The sequence below is a fragment of the Perna viridis genome, chromosome 13 (genome assembly GCF_037379345.1).
Source record: "Perna viridis isolate PV_CMFRI_1.1 ecotype Kerala chromosome 13, ASM3737934v1, whole genome shotgun sequence".
NCBI classification, from domain to species: domain Eukaryota; kingdom Metazoa; phylum Mollusca; class Bivalvia; order Mytilida; family Mytilidae; genus Perna; species Perna viridis.
In genome coordinates this window covers 27,988,598-28,002,685 of record NC_142457.1, presented here as the reverse complement: position 1 = coordinate 28,002,685, position 14,088 = coordinate 27,988,598, and the positions used below count along the sequence as shown (strand labels likewise).

The following is a 14,088-nucleotide window of genomic DNA, read 5'->3' as shown; positions in this document are numbered from 1 at the left end:
ATTGTCAACTACATATAGTAGGAAAAGTAAGATGTACAGCTAAAAACATTATTCACGTAAAATTTGCATAAACATATATGTGCGGGAACACGATACAGCTTGGTTGACCATTTCAACTTGTATTTCAAATTCAACTGTAACCATTCGCTAAAATTATCAACTACATGTAGTAGAAAAAGTAAAACGTATAGTTCATTGTCTAAAATCACTACTCACGTAAAATTGCCTAAACATATATGTATGGGAACATGATCCAGCTTAGCTGACCATTTCAATGTAACATCCTGTAGTACCATCAGTGACTTTGTATGTGTACCAACCAAACTATTTATAGTTCCTTCTTGGACTGAAAAAAAGATGGTTAACATAGATTACTGCATAATTTTGTATTTTCTACAATCAGAAATTTTGTCAAAGGAACATATTATACTGAGGTATTTCACAAAGGACCAGATTGTTCTTTGAATGAAAAAAGATTTTTGCTGGTACAAACAGGTACTATATTTGTGGTATTTTTTAGAAAACCAGCTAAACTACTCCACCATGAATAAAGCCACTCATGTGTTTGCAGTAATATAGCAGAGAAACAAAAGGAAGTGAAAGTCTTCATAATTAGAAGTAAATTTAAGTAGCTGTCTTTGTAAGAATCATGCAAAATCTGAAAAATGTGATATACCCCAAAAAAGGCTACATATTTTTATTTTTGTAATTAAGTTGTTTTATGGGTCTATATTATGAAATGTGTAATTATTCATTAAATTCTGCCTGCTCTTAAGAGATTATCAACATTGAAAATCCAATTCTATTGTATTTGAATGTAGTTTACAGAGTTATCTCCCTTAATTTTGAAATCTACAGTGCATTCTATATAATTTTTATCTCCTAAGAACACGGGTTATATGGAAAACCAAACGTTAATTTCTGTCTACTGTGGCTATTCAAACCAAATATCAAAAATAAAAATATGTAGGCTTTTTACCAATGAATCACCTTTTGCATGATTCTCAGCTGGAGTGCTACTTAACTACTTGTAGTTTTATTTAACAAAATGACTTGTTATGTTTTCAGATATTGGTATTATTGTAGTAAACTTCTTAGGGCTGTTCCATTAAAAGATGTGAGGTATCCGGGGAAGGTACTTTTTCACCAGGGGAGCCACCCATAGAATTTCTATTGATGTCTTGTATTAAACTTAATATTTTGTCAGAGACCTGAACACCCACCCATATACAAAGAATAAAAGTACCTTCCCCTGTCCCTCAAATGTTTTATTTGAACAGCCCTTAGTATTTATAGGACAATTAAATGAAATTTAAATGGAAGGGGTAAATGACCAAAATTTACCAAAAACTGAACATGAATGAAGAATGCTAAGGTGTAACAAAACAATGGAACTTGTATGCAAATTAAATCTCTGAACATTTTCTGCATGAACCCTTTTTGGGGTACTCACAAAAAAAAAAAACAACTGATCATCCTTTTTTATTTCTATCAAATAGATTTCCTAAATAAACATTTCCAATAAATTATGAATCCTGTGATGGGTGGACTGATATTCCAAATCATTAGGTACGTTACATCAAATTTGGGCATAAGAAAGCCAAAGAGTGAAAATACATAATTTCTTTCGTGCGAATTACACAGGAAATAATTCATAATTATCTGCTATATATAACAGTACTCAATTCACTTCACTATCTAGGAGAACCTAATTCACATGTATGTTTCTCAATTTTTTTTTTTAGAAAACAAAGAAAATAAAGCTTTCAGAAAGCATTATAAATAGACAGGTCAAAATACCCACAAATTCACATACTTACATGAACCATATGGCAAAAAACAACTTGGATCGTAGTCAAATTTCTTCATAAATCTCATTTTCCCATTCTCGGACAAGCAGAACAAGTTCCTTTCACCTGTTACATACATAGTTCATGATAAATAATAATGATAAATAATACAGCTTTTGCTGTAACAAATACTGTAAAAGTATTTTAATTCATACTGTAATTCGTGGATACCAATTTTAGTGGACTAGGGAAGTTACACAAGTTCATGAATTCTTGAATTTGTGGTTTTGAGGTGTTTAGTATACACATCAATGAGAATCTCCTTTTGGTTGGGAAACAAATTTCATGGTCTGGCTCACCCATGGAAACCACAAAAATTGGTACCCCACGAACAACAGTACTTTCACAGTAAAAATTTTATACACTTTAATATGTGTATAATTTTGGCTAGTTGGGACACTGTCATAAGAAAATGCTCATTCCATGATTTAATCTTCTCATATCATATTTGCAATAGTAGGTATATTGATAAATAAGTGACACTCCTGGTTTTTACCTTTTTTTTTTGCTGAAATGTGAAACTGATATTTTTCCATGTACTTCACCCTGGTTCAAAAGGTCATAATTCTACTGTCAATTAAAGAGTTAATTAAATAGGAATAAGAACATATAAAAATATGCCAATAATTGGATACCTACCTAAGACTATGATGGATGGAGGAACATTTGTTAATACCTACCTAAGACTATGATAGATGGAGGAACATCTGTTAATACCTACCTAAGACTATGATAGATGGAGGAACATCTGTTAATACCTACCTAAGACTATGATAGATGGAGGGACATCTGTTAATACCTACCTAAGACTATGATGGGTGGAGGAACATCTGTTAATACCTACCTAAGACTATGATAGATGGAGGAACATTTGGAAGGTTTATCAAAGCTAAATCTATGGCAGGTTCTCCTATGTTACAACACCAATCAAACTAAAATAAAGAAAGCATGTTTAAGATCTACATAGCATATAACAAACTTTAACCCCAAAATTAAATATTTCATCATTATATTCTTCCTTCACAGACATGTATACACAAAATTTCACATCAGTAAATTTTCAATACCAACTGCAAAATTGCAAAAATATATTCTGACTGCTTAAACGAAATAGTTTCATTCAAACAGTTGTATTGATCAATGTTTAATATATTCAGAAAAGTTACAACATACAGTGACTCTATTCAAAGACCAAATATTGACAGATGCCATAATTAGTGACGTTTTCACAAGACTTTCATGTACGTGTATTATTTGAAGAAGTCAAACTTAAATGAGGCGTTTACCAGACTTAATATTCAGAGAAATCATTACTTACAGTGACCTGTTTACCAGACTTTATATTCAGAGAAATCATTACCTACATAGACCTGTTTACCAGACTTTATATTCAGAGAAATCATAACTTACAGTAACCTGATTCCAAAACTTTATATTCAGAGAAATCATTTCTTACAGTGATCGGTTTCCAAGACTTCATTTTCAGAGAAATTATTGCTTACAGTGACCTGTTTGCAAGACTCCACATTCAGATAAATCATTACTTACAGTGACCCGTTTCCCAGACTTAATATTCTGAGATTCTTCTCTTGTCTTGGCATCTACTGCTGTTGCTAGCACTTGGTACCTATTAGTTATTTAGTAAATGTATAAGTTCAGATATTAAAGTATCAGTCATTATAAAAATCAGACAGGAGGTGATTCATAAACCTCAAAAACCCACCGAACTCAGTTTTGTTTCTTGTTCAGAAACCATTATAGATCCCATAACCAGTCTTAATTTTCCATTTCAGGGTTGTGGTTTTGAGATAAAATTTATATAGACTGTACAAGAAGTTAGCACTTTGCTAGAGTTATAGTTCCTGATTTGGTTTGATTTGGTTGATTTTAGTTGAAAGTTAAAGTGTGGTTTTCTCAAAAGTACAGATCTAAATTACAGATTGGACTACTGTCACATAAAAGTAAAGCATATGTAGACCAAAAAACATCAACTGATCCATAGGTTTTTCTACACCATGAATCACCTTCTCATAGGCAGTGTCTGAATTTTAAATGGACTGGTACTTAATAGCTTAAAATACTAAATGATTTTCAATTTTCATGCAAATCTTGATATACATATCCAATAAGTCATGAATGGGAAGTCGTGACCAATGGTGAATAAATACAATAAGTATGTTTCTTTTTTTCCCATTCAAAATGTAAGATATAGTCGTCATCTATTGAAGGCCTTTAATCAAAGTCTTCATTTTCATTGCTTATAACGCATGTCAATATATCAAGTGTTCTTGTTTTTTTAACTTTTTGACACAAAATTTATAACATAATGAATACTTTCTAGGTTACAACTACTTTGGAAAGAAAATCCAAAAGGACTCTAACTGAAAAGTTTACATTATTCAGACTTACTTGTAACACTCCACCTGCCATGATGACGACACTGTTACAAAACTATCCAAGTTAGGAATGTACTTAATAGGCCCTGGTAAAAGAGCTCCTGGTAAAAATCGACAGAATGAAAAACTCTCTTGTTCAAATACTGACAAGGTTCCATCCATAGATTGCACACATATAAAATCTTTTCCTGAAAATATAACCATCACTGAATTAGGACAAAACACTAGAAAGTGACAGCAATATTTTACACTATATGACATGTTGTTTTAAGGACGTTAGACCTAGGGTATGGGACATAACTCTTGAAAACAATGATATGTTTGTATCATATTCAATTTCACTGAAACCTATCAAGCTTTCCCATGAAACAGAATGAAATCAATCCAAGTTACTTTGATGCTTACATGAGACTGATGTCCAATGCTAAATACAAATGTTCAAGTGATTTGTGTCCCTTACCTTAAGTCCTCCTTAAAGTACCATTGAGATACTTACAGAATGCCAAGTGGTGAACTATAAAAAGCTAAGGGCTGTTTAAGAATTAAATGTCTAAGGGAGGGGTGCAAGGCACTTTTTCTGTAACCCACAATCCACAAATTAAAATTGATGTTTCTTCTCTATTGTTCAATACACTCACCACCCATTATATATTTATTTGAAGTGCCTCAACCCCGACACACACAACCCACCCATCCCCAACCAGTGCACATATCACCATTAATTCTGGAACTGCCCTTATCCGCTAACAAATAAAGACTGAATCTTAAGCTTAAATTCAAAGTCCAGAATCTTGTTTCATAACAAATCTCAAATTGAGATTTTCCCCAATAGACCATCAAAAAGGTAAAAGTAACAATATCATGAATATTGAAGACAATACATAACAATTCTCTGGAAGAACTGTTTTTCACTGGGTATAAATTTTCATTGCTTTTCTTGGCTCTGTTATACAACAAATTCAGATTTCCAACAAACTTTAAAATTTCTATTTTGCTAAATAACCAAAAAATATACCCACAAGTAACAACAACTTTGGATAAACATTTTGTGCAATAGTAACTTTGGATAAACATTTTGTGCAACAATAACTTTGGATAAACATTTTGTGCAATCTTATTACCTTTTACTGCACCAAAAGGTCCATAACAAAAATTAAATGCCGTCCTCTGTAAGTTGTGTTCATAGGCCAACTTGAGAAGGTAGTGTTTCCCATGCTCTACAGAACCAACAGTTGCTGGAAAAAAGGTCACGTCCTAATTATTTTATTTGCCTGGACAATGACAGTATCATAAGCTGATCTAATGATTAACATTTAAACAGTAAAAGGCATGATTTCTAGGCAGAATTTCTGAAGTAGAGGAATATGTTGTAACTTACTGAATACTATGCAATGAATAACGCCCGACAAATAAACTAATATAACATCAGGAAAACAAAGGAGACAGGATAATAAGTTTGATTTTGGACCTTTTTTGTAATTTAAGTTAACTTATTTATTTATTTATTTATAAGGAAAAGAATACAGAACACAAATATTCAGATTTTTTTCACCCAATACAGTGGATTCCTGTTAATTGCATAGCCTGTTTGTCATAAAAAAAATTGCAATTAAAAGGATTTATCATTTCAAGGAAAAATATTTTCAATGTTCAAATGGGACATATTCTTTTATCATGTCTAATTAGATTCTTGCCACTGTGTCTAGTCAAAAGGAAGAAAAAATATGGTTGTCAAAACAATTTTTTAGAAACTGACATACATGTAATTCACTAAAGATATCTTGTTGTTTTACCCATACAGGTACATTTTTGTGTAAATTTTGAAAAAAATATTTATGTAATTAAGAGGATGTTTCTAATTTTTGGTCTTTTGTTATGCGAATAAGAGGATTTATTTACACGGATAAAGTGATAAATATTTCTATTCTTTGAGATTATATGCAATTAACCGGAATATGCAATTAACAGGTATACAATTAAGTAAAATCCACTGTTTTTACATGTACAATAAAAAAAAAACCACATTGGTTTAAATGAATTCTGAAGTTTCATTGAAAACTAATTCGCTTTATCATACAAAAATGTACATAGTTTTAACCTTACATCATCAGGCTATAGTAAAAGAGCTTTACACTGATTACATACATGCCACATTATATACAGAAATCTTCCTGGGGTGTAATACAGCTATATGTAAACTCTCTGTGCCCCTGTTAATATAAATGTAAAACAATATTGTTAATGATTGCAACATATATACATGTATATTGGACACTGGTTTCAAATATTTCTCCACTAAAGATAAAAAAAAAATTTCATCATGCAAACTTAATGTAGAATTGTAAAATTTAAATTTAAAATAATTTTTTTCTCTGACGTGAAAGAGTTTGAATACATCGAAATGCAAAGTGGCAGTAAACCATTCTGTGTCTATGGTTAAAACGTCACACTGGCTTAGAATGGAAGATATTTGTCACCTGAAACTGAAAACTCATGTTCCAAATGTTTTGCAATGCAGCCCATCAATATTATTTGCATTAATAAATAATCCACTAATCCACATACTTTCTATTTTAATTCTTGGAGATTAATCATTAATATGAACAACTGACAACAGGTGTAAAACACTATGATCTGAATGAAAAAAAACGAAAAAAAAAACAGTGAAAAGTTCTTATTCCCAACATTAAAACAAAAATATTAAATAAAAGACGTTTGATTAAATTTTCGATGTTTCACCTTGTAAGAACAATAACTAGTTACAGAAAGAAAAAAAAACTACTTGTGTTGTTAAATTTTAATTGATTACCCAAAATAAGGGTAATAAGTTGTCATGCTAGGTATATCCCTACTCATACAGAAAGTTGATATTGTACAGAAACCAAAATCCCTTACAATGTAGGCTCCATTTATATAAAGTCACTAACTAGATTTAAATCAATCCCTCCATTAGGAGCAGACTTTTTGTGAGGAAATTTTCACTGTTGTTCCATATATTAGTGAAACACAGGGAAGTCACACGAAACCGGAGTTGATATAGGACGGCAACCAAAATTGCTTACAAAGTATTCCCCATTTTTATATTTGAAGCCACAATCCAAATTTTATAATCAATTAATCCATTGGATATTGATATATTTAAAACAAAATTTCATTGAACAGACAAAGTGATTCAATAAACCAACCAGTTGATGAGTGGAGGTATAAATATAAAATTTAACAAGATTGCTACCAGTAGCCACATTTCCCCACTAACACAAAAAAAGATCAAGTGTGAAAGTCCCATTACTCCTGTAAAGTTTGTACAAACACAATCAAAAGTTAAATATAATCAACAAAATATTATGACTAACAATTCTGAAAAAAATTGGAACAAAATCTGTAATAGTGGTCTCCAATAAGTGTTCCTAAAGTGTAGCATATAAAAATTCAACTAAGTCCCGTAACTCAAGTAATATTTCTCAAATCAAAATGACAGCATAATACAATAAGCTATATATGTGACTAACAATCCTACAATATCTTAACAAAATCTGTTGAGCGGTTTCTGAGCAGTTGTGTCCACCAAGTCAAATGTTATAGGGACACAACTCTTACAAATCATTGGAACGTTTGTATTCAGCATTTGATATCAATCTCATGTAAACATCAAAGTAACTCAGACTGATTTCATTCTGTATCAAAGGAAAGCTTGAAAGGCATTGGTGAAATTTAATATGATTCAAACATATTACTGATTTCAAGAGTTAATTCCATTACAGATGACAAAAAGAATCAACATAAATGCTAAACAAGAAACACAGGTGTCAACAAACAAAATTGTAATAAAGTGCATGTTAAACTTGAGGAACCCCAAAAAAACATTTACCCCTGCAACTGGCTTCTACAATGCATTAAAGAAATAGAGATTATATTTTTTTAGAATAAAATCGTTCTGAACTAAATCTGATAGCCTAATTTTGGAATTCTCTACAAACCTAGTCTTTCAAAGTATTTTTTATAAGTTCGTATGGAAATATGCATTCTATCATGTATATCCCTGTTTCAAATATATAGATATGATAAACAGAAAAACGGAGTGTTTTAAGAAAAAAATCAAGTACATCACATAGACTTTAGGTTGCTTTTGATAAAAGAATGAACTTGAATTTCAACCCCTGCATCACAAACTAATATTGATGCAGGAGAAACGTCTGAATTACAAGAAATTTACCAAATCCAAACAATCCGAGAATATACATGTAATGTAAAAAATTATTAACACTTTCATTTACGAAGAACACAGGATGAAACAAAATAATAAATTCTTTAGAAACAGTGGTATATGAAAAACATTTATCTTACGAGACAAATCTGCCAGCCTCAATCTGAAGTATAGGTTGTTGAAGTGAGTTTTCTAACATAACATCCTCAGCTTTAAACCCAGACCAACCATCCTCAGTCTTTGTAGGTCGAGGGTTGTAAATCCTTAGTATGCCATGGTAACTACCAATTATTATTTTATCTGTCAAAAAAGTAGTCATTTGATACTTTCTCCTTTCATATAAAAAAGTAGTCATTTGATATTTTCTCCTTTCGTGGTCAACTGATTGTTGTTATTTTGTAGTTTAGCTTATTACATGTATTTTATCTGTCAAAAAAGTAGTCATTTAATACTTGAAATTATTTTCTCCTTTAATAATTATTATTTTATTTGCCAAAAAATTAGTCATTATACACATACTGTCTGTAGTAGAGGGTGTTACGCTAGAGTATTTGATGAGGTAAATATATCATCCTCAACTTTGTCTATGGTGATATATTTACAGAGTGTGATGCCAAGTGTAACACCCTCTACTACAGGCAGTATGTGTTATATTATACTGAATACAAGAGTGTGATATATCGAGAGAGAGGGTGATATATATCGTTAACATATCATTGACTGAAATGAAATATGAAATTATGTTTCAACAATTTAATAAAGTAACGACAAATCTAGAAGGCTGTTTATCACAGAAGCCCCCGCCTCATTTGTTAGTAGTGATATTTTTTTTATATTTTTAGTAAATCAAATATGTCTGTAAGACAGTAATGATGCCCCCGCTCGCTAGATTTGCCAAATTAAGAACATGTTTATTTTTGTATGAAGACATGGTTGGTTTGCAGAAATCCTTCCAAGACTTGTGTTACTCATAGTCCAGGGATCAGAAATTCCTAAATATATCTACATATTGTATCGTGGCCAGATAGTGTCATGAAATTCTGTTTGATAGTGTCAGACTAGTTACGATGAGAAAAAAAGGACCAATGGACATATTAATGGACACATAAAAAATGTTAATACCCCCCATAACAAATCCCTAACTTTGTTGCCTGGGAAATATTTCTGACAAATATAACAAAGTCTAACTATCACCCAGTTCCGTAATATTTCATGAAAATCAAGATACTATGACCTTGCACACCATCATTATGTGTAGAAACGTCCTGCAAAAAATATTTAAGATGAAGAGACAGTCATACAAGCAAGCCATATAGCTCTATTTCTGATGAAAATGATTAAGTCTAACTTTCACCAATTTCCGTAATATTTCACGAAAAATCAAGATACTATGACCTTGCACACCATCATTATGCGTAGAAACATCCTGCAAAAAATATTTTAGATGCAGTTCAAAAACTACAGAAAGAGAGCCATACAAGCCGTATAGCCCAATTTTTGACGAAAATAAGTAAGTTTAACTTTCACCAATTTCTGTAATATTTCACGAAAATCAAATCCTATGACCCTGCACACCTTCATCATGTGTATAAATATCCTTTAAAATATTTTAGATGTAGTTCAAAAACTGTACGACGAGATAGCCGGACAAGCCATATAGCCCTATTTCTGAGTAAAATGACAAAGTGTAACTATCACCAATTTCCGTAAAATTTCACAAAAATCAAAATCCTTTGGCCCTGCACACCTTCATCATGTGTATCACTATCCTGTAAAATATTTCAGATGTAGTTCAAGAACTGTACAAGGAGATAGCCAGACAAGCCATATAGCCTGGTTTCCGAGTGTAACTATCACCAATTTCCATAATACTTCACAAAAATCAAATTCCTTTGGATCTGCACACCTTCATCATATGTAGAAACATTCTGTAAAATATTTTTGATGTAGTTCAAAAACTGTATGAGGACATAGCCGGACAAGTCATGATCCATATATTTCTGACTAAAATGACTAAATGTAACTATCACCAATTTCCGTAATATTTCATGAAAATCAGAATCCTTTGGGCCCAAACGCTGTCATCATGTGTAAAAATATCCTGTAAAATATTTTAGATGTAGTTTAAAAACTGTATAAGGAGATAGCCAGACAAGCCATGATCATGTGTAATCCGGACAGACAGACGGACGGAGGGACAGTGGTAAATATGCCCCCGACAGTATGTTGCGGGGGCATAAAAAGTTAACAAATTTGAAAATTAGAAAGTTTTTCTCAAATGAAATTGAAAATTCACATTACAATTCAAGACATATAGCATCACATTCCTGTCATCTGGTGTGTACGGAAGTGCAAAAATAATTTTAAAATGCAGAACGCTTTCAGGTCCGAAACACTATTTCCTGTGGAGAGGGTAATATATTGAGAGGAGAGAGGGTGATATATCCGAGAGGAGGGTGATATATTGTTGACGTTGGGGTGATATATCAAGCAGCCAATCATTGTTCCGTGGAAGCAAGGCAAGTAAGGACATGCAGGGATTAGACTAAAATATCACATCACCCATTACCCAATCAGAATTCAAGATTTTTGTATGAAGTATAATATTTGATATTTTCTCTTTCAGAGTCAATTGATTGCTGTTATTTTGTAGTTTTGTTTGATTTTTAAACTGTATCTTGTAAAACCATTAATACACAACAATTACATTGAATTATGAGCTCCTGGACATGCTGGATATGAGTAATGTTTAGAGGATTACATTGAAATTGACATGTCAGACATGATAGTCACATTAATTTTTACATGCAAGTTTGGTTTTTGTTCTACCTGACATATGGTGTCCATATGGAACTTGACATTAGTATTTTTTAGATCCTGTTACATAACTCCAGAGAAATTCAATAAAGTGATTTTTACAGGACATGAACTATGTGTTGTTGTACACAGTCAAAAATAGTTAATACAGAATTCATGTAATCATACAAGTTAAACATGAAGCTTGTGTGTTTATAACATAAATTCACTTCACATGATATTTACATGAATATTTTATGTAAAGATTCAACTAAATGTTATAATATCTTAAACTTTGTTTGTTCTAATCAGGTGAGATAAACTTAAGAATTCATGTGTGTGAAAACCATGTGAAAATATTAACCCATGACTACTGTACAAATAAATACCACACCTAATTCATCATCAGCATTGTCCAGATTTGCTACACACAAACATCCATGATCAAACTCTTCGTCTTCTCCAACTGATGCTGACCACCAATCTCTGGCCTTAAATAATGACATAGTTCTTTTATTCTGACCAAATCTGTAAAGAGAGAAAAAGATAAGTGTGAAAATTACTTTCATATACTAGAAGTGAAAAAAATCTGTCAAGACAGTATTCTAGGATTCCTATTTCCCATTACCTGGGGCAAGTGAAATTTGGGTCAGGGAAAGATAGGTACTTAGTTACACTTTTCTTTTGCAAGTTGAAAACTTCATATGCTGTAAGGATTTGTTTTGTAAGGAAAGCAGTCATTGACTGTGGGAAAGTTGATTTATATGAATTTTTCCAGAGGAAACCTCAATTTCTGAAAATGCCTAGAACACTGCAAGAGAGAACTGTCACTTCCATATGTTTTTCTATATACATATAATGTGAATAGGTATGGGGAATATGTCAAAGAGACAACAACGCCACCTGAATGAAAATGTCAGCCCAAGTACATATCATGTATGTACTGAAAAAACAAAAATCACACACACAAGAAGATAGAACTTATGTGTTAACGGAAATGATAAAATTATCTTTATCAGAAAATTCAACCACATAAATATTAAATATTTGTCACCTTTGTCAACAATATAAGAAGGTATGCATCATCAATATGTACATTGCATATAAACATTGTGACAATTTTGAAATAAAATTGGTTCAAAACTTATTGAGCTAAATATTACAATTTACACAAAGTATGAACCCCTAAGGATGATCACCACCTTAAAAGACTGTGTCAGGGACTACCAATTCTGCTCTCACCAGTGGTAAAACAGTGATACAAAATTAAAAACCAATTCAACTTCCTACATTTGTCCTGATAGGAAAACCAGAATGAAAACACCAATCAAAACTAACATAATCCAGAACTGAAGGACTGGGCAATAGCCACCAACAACAAAATACATGAAATAACCAAAATAATATATTTAGTTAGATTTTTATCTAAACAGAACTAGAATTGTGACACATTCTAAACTGAAGTCAGATAGAAAGCTAGACAATTAGTTGCCTTGATACAAAGAAAAACACAATTTAGAATTAAGGGTTAATTTTAAACAAACCTTTCACCAAGAAAACTGTTTATGTGACTTACAGTGTACATTTAATGTTATGGTATATACATGTACATGTATTTTATCTAAAAGATTTATAAAGTTCTTAATCTGATGCAGCAATCACTGACTTATCCACATCTGGGCTTGATTTTACTGACAGAGAAATAAACAACATCCCATTATCAGTTACTTCTTTTGCTGGATTTAAAAAAGTTGAAGTGACTATAATATTGCTTATATTGTATGGCCATAATGCTTCAAAAAAAGTTTAACTGTCAAGGACATTGGCATGCAAATACAAGTAGAAACCAGGTAAAAATAAAAACCCTTTTCAGATATTTTTTTTTCTGGGCAGGCTCAATTGGTATTTCTTCAAGGTAGGGCAATGCTTTCCAGAAAAAAAATTCACAAAAGTTCCAATTTATTACTGAGCCTGCTCTGAAAAGTAGCTTAATCAGGATTTCTGAAAATTATGTTTATTATCATGTATTTCAAGCCAACTCTAAATAAAACTTATTTATTTATATTTATTTTTTTAAGAAGTACATGCAAATACCATGTGTAATGCAATGATCAAGTGGCCCATTAAACTTGTCTGATGTCTAATTCAACGATTCATTCACGCAGACATTAAAATGTATAAATTTTATCAAGAGATATTGACCACTTTAAGTGTTTATTGCTATTTTTTGTCTTTAAGGGTAGTCTTGAGACGAAAAACAGATATCGAAACAGATTGTTTACATGCATCCAAGACGTCATCGGCCATATTTTAACGAGCCCACAGAATGCCGGAGTGAATGGGCATAAATTTGGACACATTTGCAATAACAAAGTAATTCAAAATAAATTATTCACGCGGTAACAACCTGAAAAGACCTTCTTCACATCCTCAACTCATAGACTGTCATTTTATAAAGAATGAGCAGTGGCATGAAATATTTTGCAGAATGTCTCCAATGCGCAGAAGCGGAAATTGTAATATTGCTCAAGTCGTGCCAAACATATTTCGTATCAAGTGATTTCAAATACTTAATGCTGTTCGTAAAAACTCGGCATAGTATAAACATCATTTAAATAGCGAGCGGACATGTCTGAGAACACACATATTAACTCAAATATGGAAACAAAATGATTTTATAATATTCTTTAATAAAAAATCCTGGTCCCTGGGGCCTGTGTAAATTATTTACTGAATTTTACTCAAACTAAATAAATTTCATTTTATTCTACTGAGTTTCGCTAAGTTTCATTTAAATTTTGCTAATCTTTACCAATTTGGACTTAATTGTAAAATTTTAATA

The 14,088-nt window shown here is 31.7% G+C and overlaps 1 protein-coding gene across 2 annotated transcripts in view; it reads right to left on the bottom strand.

Annotated features, from left to right (window-relative positions):
* LOC148600201 (protein PTHB1-like) overlaps positions 1-13,751 on the bottom strand; it is a 30,575-nt gene extending 16,824 nt beyond the window's left edge. Inside the window, exons 1-11 of one of the 2 annotated variants that reach the window (XM_088559788.1) lie at positions 13,654-13,751; positions 11,641-11,774; positions 8,591-8,750; positions 8,115-8,129; positions 6,392-6,456; positions 5,368-5,481; positions 4,260-4,434; positions 3,399-3,477; positions 2,695-2,782; positions 1,821-1,916; positions 217-346 (exon numbers count right to left, since the gene is read on the bottom strand). In XM_088559788.1, coding sequence (XP_088415914.1) covers positions 217-346; positions 1,821-1,916; positions 2,695-2,782; positions 3,399-3,477; positions 4,260-4,434; positions 5,368-5,481; positions 6,392-6,456; positions 8,115-8,129; positions 8,591-8,750; positions 11,641-11,752 — 1,034 coding nt within the window. In that variant the 5' untranslated portion in view covers positions 11,753-11,774; positions 13,654-13,751. The remainder of the gene's footprint in view (positions 1-216; positions 347-1,820; positions 1,917-2,694; positions 2,783-3,398; positions 3,478-4,259; positions 4,435-5,367; positions 5,482-6,391; positions 6,457-8,114; positions 8,130-8,590; positions 8,751-11,640; positions 11,775-13,653) is intronic. The other variant, XM_088559789.1, reaches the window with a different exon arrangement.
* Between the last annotated feature and the right edge of the window lie 337 nt (positions 13,752-14,088).